We start from the raw sequence: 21001 nt of genomic DNA, 5'->3' as shown, positions 1-21001 counted from the left end.
TGTATCATGACGAAGATATGAGTACCTATACAAATATATTTTTCTAATGCAAAATCACAAATATGCTATGTACAGAAATAACAAAACCACAAAGTATCAAATCGCCACAGCAAGTATAATACGGAATTACATTTTTCTGAAAAATTATAAATATCGTACACGAATACGGAACGACAATGCAATTAACTCACACGAAAGCGATGTTAATATCATAGTGTGCACTAACTCCGCCTTAAATAAAATTTGACCAATAGCCGATCGTTGTGGGCATAGATCGTAATGCCAGCACGCCTCATGTTTTCGTCACGGAATGCCGACTCAGGCGCGACTCACACATTGTTAAACGTAAGCGCTCCTCGCTTTACAGATACCGGATTTGAGTCTTCGCTCTATCTCGTTTCAACGCGGCTCTACATTGACCACAGCTCTCATTATTCCTTGACGAACTGTTCAAAACATTGGACTATCGAAATTACTTCTATATATCAGTAGTTTATTAGTAAACACATACATTTATAGAGCTTTCAATGATGCACATGAAGTTTCGCAGGTTAATTGTAGAGTTGGAGAGCAAGGACTGAATGCGCTCAAGCGTCTGAAAGAGACAAGAGATCAGGTGGAGGTAGAGCCTGCGGAGGCGGCGGGACCGACCATTTTTTGTTGCACCGCTGATTGTGAAAGATTACACTTGAGAGTCGAAATACATCTTTACATCACACGTCAGTGGCCACTGAGCTGTCTTCAAAGTAACACGGATTAGACACACGCAGTTTGCTTTACGTAATCATGCCTGCGTGCCTGTGATATAGTGACAGACTGATACTGTGATTAAACCCGGACGTTGAGTGTTTGAACTTAATAAGCTTCTAGATATTGTTTATTTCATCGATGGCTGTTTCGACGCTGAATATGACGCCGTACTTCACAGGATATTCCTTCCAAGGTAAGCGCTTGCGCAACCGCGTAACATCTTCAGCGATCTTCTTTAGATTTATTCGCGCACTTGATGTCGTAAATACCTACCTAATTCTGACAATTTTAAAGAATTTATTTAGTATTTTTTAAATATTTGTGATAAGTAGAGGTTACACTAACTATAAAAAGTATACAATAAGTACATATGTTTATGTATCACAAACCAGGTTCATATTTAGTAATTATTATGGTTTTATTATCCTCGATAAAGTAATTTATAAACCTATCCCATAAACCCAACCGCAAAATGGAGATCATTAGCCCCAATAGCCCAATAACACATCGTTTACACGGCTGGGAATCACTATAATTACTGCTTTAATAGAGTCCTTCTCGTAAACTTACGAAACATGCCATAAAACTATAAAATCGTGAAATTATAAACTCAACTTTACAACCGGCCATATAACAATATTTCATCCTCACGCGTCGGGAACAAACTATTTACAAAATTTTATAGAATAAGAAACAGTTATTGGTCGCCTCTTGTTAACTTTCTGGAATGGTCAAGGATAGACTATAGAAAGTGATTTGTCCAAGTTTGTCCATTTTAAATGAACAATTTTTGTCACGACTGCACTATTGTCTCGTGTCACTCATTCTTTAAATGATCTTGATCTGATTTTAAATGAAATCGATGACTGACACTTATTGTAGTATGTCCTCCTTGGCTTTGATTGGAAAGTAAGATTCTGTTATTATTGTAGCGCTAAATATGTACAAAATTTATGGGAAGTCCTCTTAAATGATGAAGGCAACTCCAGACAATTTTTGTACATATAAATGTAAATATAATATTATTTGATTTCAATAATTTAAGCGTTTATAAACAAAGAAGTACTTCAGTTGCTAACTGGGTACCTACATTATAATATTTTATTAACAAACTAAATTTAAGTTCTCAGTAGATCTCTTGTATTGTTTACAGTAAGGTTATTATTCTTAAAATGACTTCCCATAAAATTAAACAACTTTTGTTTTAATTGCTGTTCTCTAAGGACCAAATTTTATTACAGGCGACACTTTTCAAATAAACGGTTTTACGGACAACCGTTCTTAACTTCTGTGTTTATTTTTTGTGTATTTGCTTTTACTTATAGATGATTTACAAGATTTGTAACAGATATACCTCATTTATTACTCAAAGGATGTAAATCTGTAGAGTAACATATAACTATTTTTCACGATAAAGAGATCTTACCTTCAATAATAGTGGTGTATTCCTATCAATAAAATATATAATTTTTCTAAAAATGTTGTACCTACCTACTGGCTATATTTTTGCAAATCTAAATTTACTGCTCATTCATCTCTTTAGATGTAAAATGAATACCTACTTTTTGTTCTCCACTAAAGTAGCTTCATTAAACTGTAAGTTTGATTTTGTTACAATCATAAAAAGCTCTATATTAAATTATTTGAATATATTATGTGTTTTGTACTAGCAATAACGAGCCGCCAAAGCGTTGAGTCAAAGGCATTCTTTCTGGTCCAGAAACTCCGACAGCTTTCACATAAATCATTACCATACGAAAACATTTCGACTGCATTGTTAAAAATGTCACTTCAACTTATGACCTGTTTCGTCTAAGCCAAATTAAAAAGAAAAGGATCGAAATATATAAAGGGTTAATGTTTGAAAGAGATGACGACTTGAAAGGACGCCGCGGAGATTGAAAATCGCTTGCGCATATTACATAGACATAATATATAATATTATGGTGTAGGTATAAATTACTTATAACATAAAAAAAAACTTAGATCTTCATGATGTCTTATCACTTTAGTTTCATACCAGAAAAATTGAATTATTAAATAAAAAATAAAAAAAAATTTGCAACGGACTTTTCGAAGTATATATTTATTGATTAATACTGAGTCATAAAGGAGCCGCTATTTGAAGCCCTTACGGTTTATTAAATAAATCCTTTAGTCGACAACAAATTATATAACTTTCGACGAATAAATCGGGCTTAAGTCGTAAGCCGGTGTGATGTAGAGTCGGACATCAAATCGTTCGCAAAACAAAAAGTATTGAGATTACATTTTAAATACGATCAACGTAGTGTTTGTGAAATAATTATTTTGCTTTGTTTTGTAATGTTTGGGCTTTTTGTATGCGTACTTAAAAGTAATACTATAAAGACAGACAAAGCCTAAAAAAAAGAAAATAAATAACAGTTTAATGAACTTTTTGAAGGTTTATTTAATGATTTTCATGTATTTTTGGATATTGCTGTTATAATACATGTATGTGAAATTACGACGCGATATTTTAATACATTTAATATCGATATTATTTCGCATAATGTGCTCGATGATGGTCGATGCCCGCGGGTAGGTGACGGACACGATGAAGCGAGATATCGATCGGCAAACCGCACCTTGTAATTTATCGATGCAAGAGTACATCTCTAGAACTCAATAATTTTCCTCAGCGGCCCATTCGATTATTCGATAAGCACCAATGTCATGAAGTCGTGTATTCGGATTGAGCTATAAAACGTATTAAGTGTAATAAAATGTTTAATCGGTCGTAGTGTTTGTGAATATCCGCACTGAATTTTATACTATTCATTTTCATTACAAACAGTTTAACATTTGAATTGCTTTTTTAATCAACGTGAGTTTCAAAGCTAATTCGGACAATGGGGAAATATTTATACCTAAAACATTTCAGGGATAGTTCTAAACTATTCATAACGGATTGACCTTTAAAGAGTGGAGTAATCAAGATTTAGTCACATTCATATCACGGTCGGACAGGCGGTGCACGCACACAAACACATCAAAGGCACCGACAGCCTGCTTTAGCCTTATAATATGACGTGCATCTTCCCGCCCGCAGAATACTAAATTTCCTTATTGCTTGCCATTATTTTAATTAAAATTTAATAAGTAACTTTCAAATTAAGTATGCACTAAATTGATTTTTAAGTACCTACTCTATATAATTAGCGAAAAATGTATACCTACAAAATCCTACCTATACCTATAGTATAGGTATTTCAGGATTGAGATTAGATGAAAATGTGATATGTACGTATCAAAATGCGCAGAACAAAATTCCAATTGTTGAGGCTTTTGTTTCCAAAAGGCGTGAAGGAATCTCCGAATTAGGTCGCACAAGAGAATTCTTCTTTTGTCTACGTACTGAAATATGTATAAATATGGCTTCCAATGAAATAAAAGGGATTTGGGGAATTTAATATGTGATAATATGTTTCTTTTAAGGATTTTGTAGAGTTTTTACCATTCTATATTTATTATTAAATATTCTACTTATATTTTAGTCGACTAATTGTTACTCAAATCATAACTATAACGAGTAAATATATTTTAAATTCATTTATTTGGCTCCAAAATGAAAATTCTGTAAATTAACAAAACAAAAACGTAAAATATAAATTTTATGAGTTATTTGACAATAGCTTACTTTAGGTTCGGACCTATAAAAAAATCATGCGGCACTCTCTAAAGACTATTTCATATATGAATTGAAAAGTCGCGTCAAATTAGTAAATAACGCGATATGAATACCAAATGAGGTCAAACAGGGCACTTTCAAACATACCAGTATAATGAAATAAAATATTATTCTATCCTATTCATAACTCGTGTGGTGCGGGGACATGCCGAAAGGAGGTTTTCGTTTGAACAGTTGGACGTTCTTCTATGTCCACATAAATAAATTACCTTTCTGAAACTATGCACAACTGTTTACCTTCAAGTATTTTATACGTATAAAATATTTCATTAACTACATAGTAAAATAGATGATATTTACTATAAAAATCGTGTCAGTAATAAGTGTATATCAATGTTCAAATGTATTTGAACTTCAAGATATGATGCAGGTACTTGTAAACAATGTAGCTTGTTAATCAAGTACCGCCCAAATCAGCAGTGTGAAACGTATATGAGTGTTATAATAGAATAGAGCGGCTTGCCCCGCGGCGACGTCCACGCGACCACGCGGCCACACAGATATATCCAATGCTTGAAGAAGGCTTAATGGAATGACACTGCCTTTGTGAATGCCGCCCAATTCTAATGCCTATTCAAATGGCATCATTTCTTTGTTGCTTGATTTTGGATAGCAATATCTTGTTTTATTCGTCCATAAATGAATTTTAACAGGCCACAATCACAAAAGTATGAACGCAACTCGATTGTCATTTTGAAATATGATTTTACTAGCGGTCCGCCCCGGCTTCGCCCGTGGTACATGTTTACGTTTTCTCTACATAAGAACCATCCTCGTACTTCAAGGAATATAATAAAAAAAGAATTATCGAAATCGGTTCAGCCGTTCTCGAGTTATGGAATTACAACGAAAAGTGGCATTGATTTTTATATATTAGATATAGGGATGCGCCGAATACCGAATACATATTCGGTATTCGGCATATTCGGCATTTTTTTCACTATTCGTATTCGGCCGAATTATTCGGTTTAGGTGCCGAATATATTCGGTATGAGTATTTCTACTTTCTTGGCTATAGAACTAAATAAATAACTTCATATTATGAATGATTTATGTCATACTATACACAAGTCAAAGAAATCCTATGAAGAATGTTTGAACCTAAGGTATACAGGGTGTAATCGTTAAGTGTGCACAGGCGATTATTCCGTAACTATAACAGATATCAAAAAACCTTAAACTGATATTGAAAGTACTATACCTAATGAGTAAAATGACAATAATAATTTTTTAAAAATAAAACGAGAAATATCCAAAAATGTTACATGAAACGCTCCCATACATTGTCCCATACAATGTTCGAGACGACATCCTCGATTTGGAATACCATTGTATTCCACATCGAGCTCTATTTACAGTCTCTGAATGAACTTTCATTAAAATTTGCGAAATAATTATAGCACAAAATCAAATAACAAAGCAAAACCTTTCATATTAAATGTTTGAAATAGTTATATTTCATACTAAATGTATGGGAGCGTTTCATGTAACATTTTTGGATATTTCTCGTTTTATTTTTAAAAAGTTATTATTGTCATTTTACTCATTAGGTATAGTACTTTCAATATGAGTTAAAAGTTTTTTGATATCTGTAATAGTTATGGAATAATCGCCTGTGCACACTTAACGATTACACCCTGTATAAAATAAAACGATCATTACATTTAAAACCAACGTTTATTTTGTAAATTTACATCAACATAATAATTTAATCATGTTTATTATTAGAACTTAGTCAGTATTTAATATTTATAGTACTTTAAATCCTGAAGTCTGAAGACAATGCTTTTAGTCCCAATAGAAAATGACATTACGTCCGCTCATATTGCAAACACTAACTTAAAGTAAAAATATAAAATTTTTAAACAATTTAAAAATTTTAATATTTTGTGCGAAGTTTCTACACAACTGAGACGGCACGGAGTGCGCGGGCGATATACGCGGGTGGCGGGCGGTGAGGTAAGGCTCGCTCGCCACTGAGCCGGCAGCTACTTGCGACCCGTTAGAACTGGTTTACGCATCAAAACACGTCAAAACATTGAACCGAATAATTCGGCCGAATATTCGGTTCGGTAAGGTTCTAACCGAATAGTATTCGGTATTCGGTTATTCGGTGAAACCACTATTCGGCGCATCTCTAATTTTATATAACCATGTTTGAATAAATTGCTGTGGAAAGTGATTTAGTGCAGTGTTACTTTGATAAGCTTTGAAGTAACAATATTGTAATCTAAAAATTGTTTACAGCGGAATTGAATAAAAACTTAAACATAATTGAATTTGTTCGGGATTATGTTGAATGCAATGAATTATCTAGCGTCTATTGTTGAAGATAATTACGTTATTTGATTATGGGTGATAGTGGAAATATTATTAATACTTTTACTTTTAGTCCAACTCGTAATGTTTTCTGCACCATCGGTTTTTATTTCTTATTATGTGGTTATCGTTGGCATACAAATCATGTGGAAGAAAGCGTAGTATGACGTAAGGTCTCATATAAATTTTACTATAGGCACATTAATGTCGCTACGTGAAATTGATTTGCAAGCAGAAACATATTATGATTGTGAAAACGGGGTTTACGATTTATTTACACAATGCAATATCAAACGCGAACATAAACTATCACTGTAGGTATCGCTTTTAGCTAGTGCGTATTAAAACTAAAGAAGTGTCCTTACTGTATTCGTAGGCTGTGCGTACGTAAATTATTGGCGCAATGCAATATAAAATAACATATTCTGATGAAGTCATGGCACATAACGCACTACAAATCCTCGATTGGGATTTTTACGCCTATTGCGTTTATAACTTTATTGGCCGTTACCCTCAGTGTGCCCGTGCCGGTGGAAAAGCTATAACCTGTGACATTAAACGAGTCAAATGCGATGGAATAAAAGCGAATACATAAAAGAATATCTGTATCGTGTTCGCAATACGATCGCTTTAGGTTAGCTCGAGGTCATAGCTGAAAATGATTTGGAAATTTATGAAGTTGTTGACATCTTATTCAAATTTCGCCACCAGTTTCCAAAGATCGGTTTCCACTCCGAGTTACAGCGCTGGAGATGAGCTGCGATTAAGAAACCCGAGCCGGACAAATTGAAAACGAAATTCAGTTATGTAAAAGTGGACTTTGAAAATTCAATCTTCAAACAACAATGAGTGATAAAAACGAAAGTATTGCTGGGGTTGATGAAAATGTGATTGCTAATTAAAGTTGACACAGAAATGTGAAATATAAAGTCTTTATTTACCCGGTCACGGTTTAGCTCTTACGGTTAGCGTTAAATGGCAGACTCTGTTTCAATTTCGTCTAACACGAGTGCGACGGTATAACGAATCGGAACAAGATTATGTTAAAGTGAGAATTTTTATGAGTTCTTCTATGAGGTGTCCATATCTGAGCTCAGTGTTTGATTATGTTCCGAGGGAATCAGTATTGCAGTCATGAATAAAACTAGTAAGTAAAAAATTCGCATTCTAGCTACTGGATGCTATTGATATATTTTTTTGGGGGTAGGATCAATGTATGCCACCCTAGTAGCAGCTATTGTAGTTAGAAAATGGTGCATGATGCAAAGTGTTTCCGGACGATTAGTTTTACAGAAAGATGTTTAAATTTGTTGTTAACTTTACCTCCTTTTGCGTTAATAGCGTTATAATGTTTGCGAATTCTATTACGCATTGTAATTTTAAGTCACTATTGTGCCTATTGTGGGTCCTTCAACGATTGTACCCTTGATTGATCTTATTTCAACTGCATTATAGGAATATTGAATATTATTCCTATAGAATACCGGCTCTTCTAGATTGTTGCTCTTGAAAGGTTATTTTATAATACTTACTTCTCTTTCTTTGGTAATTCCTTATTTTATAATATCAATTTATTTATTTTTATTCCAAAGAGTCCTGTACTTATAAATCCGGTAATCCAGACTTGACAACTCAAACTCTAATAAAGTGATACATTATTACTAAGCCACCCACATTTGTATAGAGGGGTTATTATGGGCACGTTATGCGTCATAAATATTTCGGGAACATAAAATTAACACTCAAAAACATGGGTTTCTGAGGCACCACAACGTCTGCAGGGCCTGACAAAAAAATAGGGATCGCTTGCGGATCCTTTGCGTGAGACTTGGATTATACCAAGAGTGTTATATTTGCAGGGAATTAAGTGCTTTAATACTTCGCAGATAGGGATCAAAATATAATAAGGTTTTTTGAAAACTATTAACACCCACTTAGGAATATACTGGACTTGATTTTTAGCCCTGTATTGTTTGAAATAGGGTTTGTTTTTGCGTGAATTGTCTTCCATCTCGGTTCTCGCCTCATCAAAGGACACACTTGTTGACATGTTGTTTAATTGATCGGTGCTTCTCCACAGGGGTCTAGAGTCTACATGCGGCGGTTTCTTTGAGGAATTATTCCAAATTGATAAACTATAAATGCCTTTACAAGTGGAAGATGCCACTGTGATGTATTTTTTCTATTCGGTCAAATTAGATTAAATAAAGGATTAAAGTTACGTATGAAATATTTATTTTGTTAGTCATATACGCATTATAAAATTAAAAGATACATTTAAAAAATACCTGAAACTATGAAAATATACAACTGAAATGAAATCTATATCTAATATCTAGATTAAAATATCACGAAAAAAAACAAAAAAAGAAGTATACGTTACATACTTAGCTGTTAATAAGTGGTGTCAATAAGCAGATAAATCTTTTTGATCGAGATGTGCTTAGTAAGAATTACAAGACGAAATTTCTTTATCATCAAATTAACTATGATCTTAGATTTTTTCTAAACGCTATCTCGGCCCGAGAAGATAAAATACAATTTACAAAAGGCGTCGCAAAAATCGACGAAAGGCGGCCTCCTTTGACGATAGGTGGTCTCAAACCATTGGCCGTGATGTGATTATAATAGCCACACTTTACACACACATGCCTACGATCAATTCCAGAAATATTATATATATATTTCATCTCTCTTAAGATTTTATTTGCAATCAATATCGAAGAGACTTAATTACGACGGGATACTCATGATGATAAAAACATTAATTAAATTTTGATGACTTTCTTTTCACTGTGGAAAATTGAGAATGACTCATCGCTTTAATTCTTGATAAGATTTAATAACTCTTAATAATAATTACAAGTTATGTTCGTGAGTTTGATTTTGTGAAAGAATTGTGGAGTTTTTACTGTAATATGTCAAAGGGACGTAAAGGTTTAGATTCCGCTTAACTGAGTGTGTGTTGAAACATATTGGATACTTTTGCTTGAGATCACATCCGATAGAACATGAAATTGGTAGCAGTTATGTAAACGTCACCGTCAATGCGTGTTTTGAAGCATTTGTTTTCTTTAGAATTTACCTTGAAGATATTATGATCGATTAATATTGTCTATGAATAATGTTGTAATTTTGTTATAATATTAAGGTACCTAAAGCTTAATTTTTCCTGTTCATATTCTGGTACAAACTTATACTAAGCAACGAAAAAATAGCTACCTACTTTAATCAACCATACACCTAAATGAGATACTTATAAAAACCTCAGCCTAATAACTGCCAAAATAAGAAATTACGTTTTTTAATAACCGCTATGATAAATTCAAATACAACAATCACAAACCGGGTTTGATTAATATCGCTAGTTTATCATAACGTTCTTTGATCGATAGTCACTCTTGGAACCATAAGTGACTCATGTATTACGCAGCTTGAAGTCATAGTGATTTAAATTAGTAGATGAAGTTATTAGAACTGAAGCATTTAATGATAAGTGTAGTGTTTGGATATTTAATTAACATAATTGTTATTGTTAAAGGGCAAGGACGCATGAATCAGCTTGGAGGAGTGTTCATCAACGGTCGTCCTCTGCCGAACCACATCAGGCTGAAGATCGTGGAGATGGCGGCGGCGGGCGTGCGGCCCTGCGTCATCTCGCGCCAGCTACGGGTCTCCCACGGCTGCGTCTCCAAGATACTCAATAGATATCAGGTACTTATTGCTCTGACCATACTGAAATTTGTACAAATAGTTTTTATTTCGAATAACCATCATTAAGTAACAGTAATGATAACATTACCATATTTACCGTCATTTTGTTTAGAAATTATCAGTCTGATGTATTATAATATAATGTTTTTGTTTAGGAGACTGGTTCCATCCGCCCTGGTGTTATTGGAGGATCGAAACCGAGAGTTGCAACGCCCGAAGTAGAGAATCGGATAGAAGAGCTCAAGAGACAAAACCCAGGTATATTTTCCTGGGAAATTAGAGATAAACTTATAAAAGAAGGCATTTGTGATAAAAACACTGCGCCGTCAGTCAGTTCTATTTCGAGGCTAATACGAGGAGGCAAAAGGGACGAATCAGATCCTAGAAGAAACCACAGTATTGATGGTATTCTAGGTAAGTTCCCTGCCTAACCAATTTTATACAAATGCTTTTAATATCCCATACTCGAGTAAAGTTAGTTTATTACTTTATAATGATCACGTAATAAAGATCAGCAGTGCAGAACAAATGAGGTGTTATTTACGATAGACAACTTTCTATTTCATACATTCAAATTGAGCTTAATTGTGCATCTGAATCTTAATTAAGGAATTTGTTTATCAAATTATAAGCCATATAATCTTCGATACAGCTAGTGTGCAAATTAAAAAAATCTTGTTATTTCTCAATTAACGTAATGCTCGCGATAAATAAGACGGTTTGTAACGTTTACAAACTCGGTAAAATGGCGTATAGAGTTAATAATGCACGCGAAGCGGGAAACGCGCGCACGCCACAGCAGCGCCCCTTGTGTCGGCTTCAGAAATTGCAGGTTATAAAAATGAAATTAGTACTCAAAGCTGTTATTATCCCATCGCGTTTGGCCGCGAGGCTTGCATTACGACAATCTGTCCGTACTGCACGTCTCCGTATAGCTATCCAATATAAAATGGCGCTTCTAATATCCCCGTTCAGCGACGGAGTGCGGTTTTGCCTGAGATTTTGCGATAAGATTATGCATATTAAGTTGTGTGCGGCTAAAGTAATGTCTACGCCGTAAAGCGGGCCCTTTGCAGGCAGGTTCTCGTATTGAAAGCCTTTAGTGTTCCTATGAAACCGAATAACGGTAAAACGACACAGTTACAACCACTTTCGTGGAAGTTGGGCACAGTTTTTAATTATAATTTATTCCTAATTGAAAACGTACATTGTTGCAAACGCGTTCCTTAATTAAAACGAAATTGTTTTATGACATTTAAATATTTTTTTTATTATTGAAAATTATCTTTATATTTGTATAGGTCTAAAAAGCCATTAGCTGTTATGAAGCATAATTTATGACGTGGTTACGTTAATTTAATATGAGAATGCGTGTGGCCGGACCAGTGGAACAATGATTATTATACATGTAATAAAACAAATTGATCTAGAAAGTGGAAGTTATATATAAAAGTTTAAGTTATTCTAGAGCATTGTAATAACTTCATTGAACTATCGTAAAAATTACCTCATCTGTTATCATTAGCCTTTAACAGTATTGCCTCAATTAAAAAGTAAACATAAAAAAAATATTGATGATAAGAGCTTCCAGCAAAAAATAATTTTTTGAAAATTTCTAAAGGCCCATCATCGTGTGAAGATTCTGACACGGAATCTGAACCGGGCATCACCTTGAAGAGAAAACAGCGAAGATCTAGAACTACCTTCTCTGGAGATCAACTTGAGGCATTAGAACGCGCCTTTACAAGAACACAATATCCCGACGTATATACCAGAGAAGAACTGGCACAAAAAACTAAGCTAACTGAAGCCAGAGTTCAGGTAAATAAACTATTAAACTTATACAGTGAATTCCCCCAACACTTTGATAAATTTGATATATCCATCTGTTTCACTGAATGATTGTAAAAGTTTAACAAATAGCCTTTATCATAATCATTATAATTAATTATAAAATGTAACTGAGCCACCACATGTTGTTCACGCTACCGTTTCTTTACTTTTTGTTACATTAATAGCCACGAATGATTGTAGCCTAACACAGAATGTAATCGAGCGGTCCCGACCTTATAATTATGGTTTGTGATAGCCGTGTGTATCGGTTGGTTCACGTTCTTTGTTTGCCGGTAATTTTCTGTAAATTTATGTGTTAAATTCATTCTCATATCGGTTTTTACGTGCTCAAAATATTCAATGACTTATAATATTTTTTGTGAACAGGTATGGTTTTCGAACCGAAGAGCACGACTGCGGAAGCAACTAAATTCGCAACAATTAAGCGCTTTCAATACTATGTCTTTACAATCCGCCTTTCCACCTGTTCATCAACAGTATGAACCCCCCTCAACGTTTAATGCCCAATGTGCTTCATGGCAACAATCTTATCCATCATTAGGATCAAGTTCGGTACTAAACTCGGCATTGGCTCCTTCTCTGCATCAAACTGGGCTCACGGCACCTTCAGTTTGCCAATCAGCAATTGCTGCTTCCTCTTTACACCCTCCGACATCCAGTTCATTTTCATCGGGCAATTTGACGCCGCTGTCGTCTGAGATTCCTTCTTCCTTACAAACATCTGCAGATGCTACTCCACCCAGCTCCAGTCCCGTAGCGGCCAGCCCACCATCTGTAACCAATCAAAGCAGTGGTTTAACGTACCAACATCCCACGTACCAAAGCGCAAACGACGCTGTGTCTCATCCCTACGGCTATGGGGACTACGCGAAGCAAGAACATATGTCAGCTCATAATCACTGGACTTCAAGACAACTCGGTAACACTCAGAACAAGTTAGCTGAAGTCAGCGCATGGCCAGAAAATTATAGGTAAGTTACAATGAAGATCTTATAATATAATTATATGAATTATTTAAATGTCTCAATAATCTTACGCGCTACAAATTTTGCATAATTAATATATTTCTGCTATGATAATCGAGTAAAAGCACCAATCACCAGTTATTAAAGATAAAAACGTTTCCAATGACATGAATTAAGTTATTAAAAGATAAATTGATTGCATTTAAGAAAAATGTGCAACAACACGTTCAAAGAGACTCGTTCTGATCTATCTAATAGTTTGCAAATGGGGAAGCATTCATTTTATTTCCTTTCACCTTCCTTTATCATTATCCGAAGCGGCCGCTAATCAATTAAGAGTAAGAAGTCAGCCATTATGCGCCGCATGACCAGTTATTATAGGGCTCTGTCCGTAATATGCCGATGCGATCGTGAATTCAATAGGGTTGCAATTTTTATACATTTTTTTTATCGTTTATTAATTGATTTTGACTTTAATTTTCTGTTAACTTCGAACGTGAAATTTTGAATCATGAAATGTTATATAATATACATGATTCTGTCTGTATGTCGATAATGACTGAAGTGAATTTGTCGTAACTCGTAAGAGATTGTGATGCATTGTCACAGTATTCTATATGGCGAAGACATTTATCTGTGTTATCTAGACAAAGCCAGTCAATATACCACACATTGGACCACACACAATATCTCTTCCAGTACAATGAGGGACATTCCAATAATATATGAGTTCCGTTTTTATGGTGATCACTCTGCATTATTCAGTCAAATGACGCAAGATGCCCATACAATGTTATATTACTTAATTCACTTATTTTTCAAAATATTTTATCATGACATCGATTTAGTATGAATTCATTATCCAATAGTACTATAATATCTTTAACTCTTAACTCATAGTAAACGTGTGCAACAATACGTCCTAAGACCTGTTAAATGACGGAATGCATTAGTTTAGATATCTTTGTTTGCTGGAATGGAGAGACCCAATAAGAGTGCTTGCTCCAAGATGATAAGATCTAAATTCGCGTGAAGGTAATATGCAATATTACCCAGTTTCTTACATTGCGGAAAAACTTGTGTTGCTTTGTATCGAGCGGTCGCAATTAATGAAAGGCCGAACGTGACATTAGTCCAATGAACCCTTACATTAAGTAGCTCTACCCGAGTATTAAAACTTGTATGCAGCTATTTGTTATCCACTTCCTAAACTGCAAGGCTTGCGTGTACCTTTTATTGATCACTTTATATCGGAACCATTCGAAGCTTCGAAATATGCTCGTGATTGATGCATGCAGGTGAACGAAAATTGCTTTTCGATTACAGCTCGATTTAAATCTTAGACTTTCCCTTTGCATACTATTAGATACTATGATGTAAAATAATTGTCGGTTGTTTTAATTATTATTCAATGTTGTACCACGCAATGAATATAATATTATAAGTACAATTCTGACTTTTGCAAAGACGTATCAGATAGAATAGTTAATTTAATGTTGTTGTAGCTAAATACTGCTACCAATTTAATTCGATCGTAATAAATAATGTTGATATTTATAGCTGTTAAGTTTAAAGCTTTTAAAAAATGTAATTACTGGTTGGAGGATAAATATACACCGGGGGTTGGTGTAGGCGTTTAATTTAATAATTAATACTATGAGTGTGCAACTGGCATTGCGTGTTTAGTTTAATGGCCTGCAGCTTTGCCTAATGATGTCTTAGGACTCTTATTAAATGATCAGATTTCTACCCACCTGTCATTATAATAAGGTTATAATTCAAATGCATTTGTTATTGTTTAAGGATTTGGTAACTGCACGTCGTAATTCAACTTAAAATCGATACATTTGTTTCTTTTAATAATTTTGTGTATCTTTTTTTAATTTTGCTTTGTAAAGCATCTGTTTTATTATAGTTGATGTTAGATATCATAAGAAATGTCAAACAACATATAACTAAGCATTGTGTTACACTAATCCGACACCAAACTCCCACACTTTACACATAATCTAATAATATTTATGTGTTGCTATGAATAAGAGTTAATAACGTATTAGCCACTGTTCGATTGAATTTATAATTTTATTGCACGCTTGCTCACGATTTGTTTCTGTAAATCGGCATTTATGTATCAAAGTAATTTGGGCCACCTACATTACGTATTACGGTCGATAAGTAGTAATTATTAGGCGTAATACTTAATTTAGTCTGTTATTACTGGTTCTATTATAGTGGCTGGTAGAATCTGAAGGTCGATGAATTTTTATTACGATTTTCTTATGGCCCTCCTACGTGGTGCATACAGTTAGGGAGAAAAGTTATTTCAGTATTTATAAAAATACAGGTATCAAAAACATGCACATTGTGAAGAAAAATTAAACTGTATTTCTATTAGATAAGCCTACAATTTTTAACATATTTTTTTTTCAACTACTGCACTAGCCATCCTTATCTGGGTATAAATGCCCTATACTAAAGTATTGTTTCTTTTGTTTCAGTTCTTTTTTTGGTACTAATCCATCTCACTACGCATCGCACGCACACTCGCCTACAGAAGCTAAATCTGGATACCCTTACATTGGACAACTTGGCGGCATGGATATGGGAAGAGTTCATTGATTTATATATCTTTAAAACGAGCGTTTATATAATTATATCGATGTTTAATTCTTACTAAATAATTAGTATCTAATAGATCGATCTATATAAGTGTTAGAGTTCACGACATATCAACTGTGCCTTTCAAGCGAATTTTAATAAACTTAAATAATAAATGCGTAAGAACTTATGTATGAGACTGTACAACGATAGTTTTATAGCACAGGTCTATTATGAAATTTTCTAAATTAGTATTTAAATTGATTATTAATTTTCATTTGTATTATTCAATAGCTTTATTTAGTATTTGTTAATACCGAGCGTTCCTATATGAAATAAGAACTAGTTTATGATCAGTAGATAATATTCTTCTACATACATTTAGTGATAATCGTTGAATATTTTTAAGTAGTCAGTAAAATGTTCTAATATTGTATAAATGTCGTAGATTTAAGTTTAAATGTATTTAGAAATCATCCTTGAAAATGCCTTGTATAAAATTGTGATGTAACTAGCAGAAAATATTTATTTTTAGAAAATTATGTGCAAATTGGTTAAGATAATTAATATTTTGTAAAGAATGCCTTGTTTACCGAAATAAATACATATTATAAATAAAATTTTATATTTTTTGATTTAACAACCCCTACTTCTTAAATATGAATTGAAAACTCGCACAAAAATACTTAAGTAGAACAATTATTATTAATGTACGTAATGTATTTAATAATATACATTTTCTTCAGTTTAATAACCTTATGGAAGATTTAATAATAATAATTATAATTTAATAACCAAGAGATGGCGCCGAATAGAGTCAAATGAAGGCTCTTAGTGTCGGAAGCCAAGACTCACTTTGGGTCCCTGCGCCACTCTAGTAAAGGTAACTTACGCGAAAATGTAATTGATTTTTATACCTCCAGTTTTTTGACATCCATTTCAAAATCCATTTTCAAATAACACCCGATAAAGTAACACTTTTGACAGTTATTAATAAAGTAAATCGAGGGTACTTCTGATATATACTATTATTGTGAGTGATCTAAATTTATTCAAAAGCTTTCCGTAAAACTGAACAACAAATAAGTACTCCTCCGATTATATTTACTATGAATGATGAATATGAAAATAAGGTTTTTGGTCAAATGCTACTTGGGTTATATTACTTATATTTCCTTCCCATCGGTCTTGATACAACAAAACCCCAAACTTAATGACCGGAGTGAAGTTGCGAAGCTGTCATCTTGCTCATGTAGGTACTTCTTTATTTTTTTTTTATTTTTTTTTATGTTATAGGGAGGCAAACGAGCGGACGCACTGCCTGGTGGTAAGCAGGTTGCGTCGCCCATAGACCACAGGGGTTATGGTTGTTGCCTACCAGAAGGATTAGGATTTGGAAGGAGTTAGGGAGAAAGGGCGAGGATGAGAGGGAATGAGGATAGGGAAGGAGAGGATCGGTAGGGGATGGGAAGGGATGTGGGCCTCCGGACCCCTCTCTCACCGTACGGAACGCGACAGTAAACTGTCACTATGGCGCCGATATTCTGTGAGGGTATGGTACCTTCCCCGGTGCGAGCGTGGCCCAATTCGTGCCGAAGCATGCTCGACTCCCACTTAAAATAATGCTTTATGCTACATATTATCTTGCATGAATGCAGGTAGTAATGCAACATTATACTGTGGTTCAGTTGATAGGTTGTACGCACTTGCTCCTAACTTCACTCCATACAAAAAGATTAGAGTGCATTGTATTGATACATAATATGCACATCTCTTATATTAAAATTATAATAAAATTATATACAACGATGTACACAATAACAAGAGAAGCTGTTATTGCCAAAACTATATAATATGTAATAATATGTTTAGGCTATTATTTTGTATTTTCTATTAAAATGTTGTTGTTAAATAGTTACTTTCTACGAGATAACACAAAATAAGCAACACAAGAATGGATGAATTTAAACAATATTACCTAGTCAATCAATTCAATTTTTTAATGCTTCACTTATATCAAGTTCATAAGAATACTAGATTTCCGCCCGCGGCTTCGCCCGCGTTTGCAAAGGAAAACCCGCATAGTTCCCGTTCCCGTGGGATTTCCGGGATAAAAACTATCCTATGTGTTAATCCAAGTTACCCTCTTTATGTGTGCTAAATTTCATTGTAATCGGTTCAGTAGTTTTTACCTGAAAGAGTAACAAACATCCATACATCCATACAAACTTTCGCATTTATAATATTAGTAGGATAAATAATAGATTAAAAGTAGCATTATCTGTCAGTGCTTTGTAAAAATCAAATGTTTGTATTTAAAGATTTAGATGAGAAATATATCACCTAATATAACACATAACATTAACATAGTATATAACATAAACATAGTATCTATTTATATTGCTTTAGCAATGTGCGTGCAGTGTCTTGAATTAAGTCACATGTATTAGGCATCTAACATACAGTTAACATAGGTACATAATTTTAACGACATAATATGTCATTACCAGATTTTGGTGTTAAATAAGTGGCATCTACGCGGTAATGTAATCAAATTTAATACCTAAATAATATTCAACTTTACTTATACAATAGGTAACATTCGTTTAAACGAATAAAAGCTTACTAACATTTAACACGGAAATTAAATATATTTTGTGTAGTTCACCATCTGGTCCTTAATAATGATCTGTAATAAGTTGAACTTAAGAAATAACATATGCAAGCAATATCGCTACACATACTAGCTTGTTCCTTTGCAATTTTCTTTGACTTCTACGATGAAATAATGCGATTATAATAAAATGTTTGACGTACACTGTACTATTTAAGTTCTTACACTCATCTTAGTTTAGCAACATCTCTTATAGCTAATGTGGCGACCTAAATGAAAGTACTGATATTACAATAACAACGGCACAGTATGGGGTTTAATTAGGCAGTCAAATGCACTCTTACGTGCCTCATACATTTTGGAGTATAAAAGGAATCGTGAGGTCTAATATATACGACTGTTTTAGGTCATTTTGAACATATAATATGTTCATTAATACGTGAAAAGCTAAGGATTGGCAAAGAAGCATTAGCGCAAAATAGGTAAGTTTTTAAGTAGTTTTTCACGACAATTTTTTTTAAATTCGCTTAGTGCGTATATATGATTGATTGAAGGAACGGTAGGTTTCATCATGTTTTAATGTGGGTACTTTAAAAATAAAGTACCTACACAGAAAGCCTTTTAAAAACAGACGTTTCTAGCTGCACCACACTCTGATGCAGCTAGAATGCTATTCAACTTTAAATTTAAATATTTGTACAAGGTACGATGGGATTGTCATCGTCCTTTAGGACAAAAATCCCTAAATGAAAAAAGATAAAAAAAAACAGACGATTTATTTTGACATCGGTTTTAATTAATTCAAACTCAATCAACACATAATTAGCATGCTAATGTAGCAGCTATTAATACTTCAAACATTTATAAACAGTGATTAACGCAGTATTTTTAGTAACGGCATTTAGATTTAAATTGTTTTAAATAACTTTGAATTCAGCGCTTTTTGCGCTGAATAAAAATAAGCTAGCCATTGCTCACTATCGAATCGCGGAAGGTGTTGAATAGAAAACGTGATTGGATTCTGGTTTCTTGTACAAAAACGAGTGTTTGAGCAAAAACTGGCCGGTAAGGCACACGCGTGGGAACCGAAAATCGCGACTGATTTAACTGAATATAGATGAGTAAGGATTTTTAGATCTATCACTTTTTACAATGTCCTATGATTTAGTCGTACGTTTTTTGTAAGGCGATTTCGAGAAATCCACTCTACAGTGAGATTGTATGTCAACGAAAGTTTTTATATAATAATTTCAGGGAAGAGTTATGGGTTATTATAATTTTTTATCGAGATGAAAACTTTTGGCATAAATGCTGGTAAGTATATAGATTTCTGTTTTACAAATATTTTATGACAAATTGAAGTATGGTTTAAACTCTTGTATAAAATTTAATTTACTTGATGTTTATGCGTAAATGTTTATATAAATAAAATTCATTTAATTCAGGCCACATAGCCCATAAAGTGTAAGTAAAATCTTATCCTAGTGTTAGTATTACAATATGAATCTCATCACTATCTCATCACAAATTCAAGATAAATCTTTTAAATATTTGAACAGGTTCATAATATTTTAATAATAACTCTAAAAACAATTAAAATGCCCGTGTAATAATGACACATTGGTATATTATGATGAATACAGAACACCTGTTTTAAATTAATAGTTTAGTTGAAGGATAAACCATTAGATCACAATAGGATGACTTACGTCAGATCTTGGGCTGACCTCAATGATTTCGTAATGTAGTTCATGTCTAACTTACTATTATTTTGCCTATGACTGGCTGATTAGTCACCGAGCATATTCATGCTTTTAAAATGTTTATTTTTGATTGGGTATCGATTACGTGTTGGTACTTAAGTATATTGTAAATCTTTTGAAGAGAAAGGGTATATTAGTATCTATCACCCTTAAGATTTTATTACTACGATGCTCTTAAAGACACTTCCAATGAGAGAAATTATTCAAGCTCTGTAAAGTTTATTGAAGATTGTAACCGAGCTATAAGCTCAATTATTGAAACATGCCTTTTATCAATGAAGCGGGCTGAGTCATTATTGAATACCTGTTGTTTACCGCATAAGCGCAACGGCCAATAAAACGGATAGCGATTAAAAATCTCCAGTTCTCACATAACATCGTGAGAAAGAAAATCACAACAAATTGAACTGGCTAACTGTGGGTCAATTAAACCTCGTGTCGAAGCGACAGTTATAATGGATATGGTCGCAGGTGGATTTCGTGGGTTTCGCTTAAAGTTTGGGGGCATCGAAAATCTTATAATCGGTCATCGACTGATGGTTTTTCGGGAAATTCGTTCGGTGCTTGATCGATTTTCACAGCGCATAGAGCACGCACGTGGTGCGCTCTGATGCGACGAGCTTTCGTCACACCGCTGATCGGGCTATTATTGTTTTAGCACCTTGTTTACTAATAAACCCTTTTTTAATCGATTCGTTATAATTAGCCACAT

At 33.8% G+C, this 21001-nt stretch overlaps 1 protein-coding gene across 1 annotated transcript; it reads left to right on the top strand.

Moving 5' to 3' along the window:
- The first annotated feature begins 676 nt into the window (after positions 1-676).
- Positions 677-16490, top strand: LOC123697706 (protein gooseberry). Its single transcript, XM_045644238.1, has 6 exons — positions 677-943; positions 10323-10495; positions 10651-10909; positions 12117-12316; positions 12716-13320; positions 15813-16490. Exons 1-6 carry the CDS (start codon positions 889-891, stop codon positions 15931-15933), a joined length of 1413 nt encoding a protein of 470 aa, XP_045500194.1. The 5' UTR covers positions 677-888; the 3' UTR covers positions 15934-16490.
- Positions 16491-21001: the final 4511 nt, after the last annotated feature.

The sequence above is a fragment of the Colias croceus genome, chromosome 15 (assembly GCF_905220415.1).
Source record: "Colias croceus chromosome 15, ilColCroc2.1".
NCBI classification, from domain to species: Eukaryota; Metazoa; Arthropoda; class Insecta; order Lepidoptera; family Pieridae; genus Colias; species Colias croceus.
This window is presented reverse-complemented; position numbering and strand designations above follow the sequence as displayed.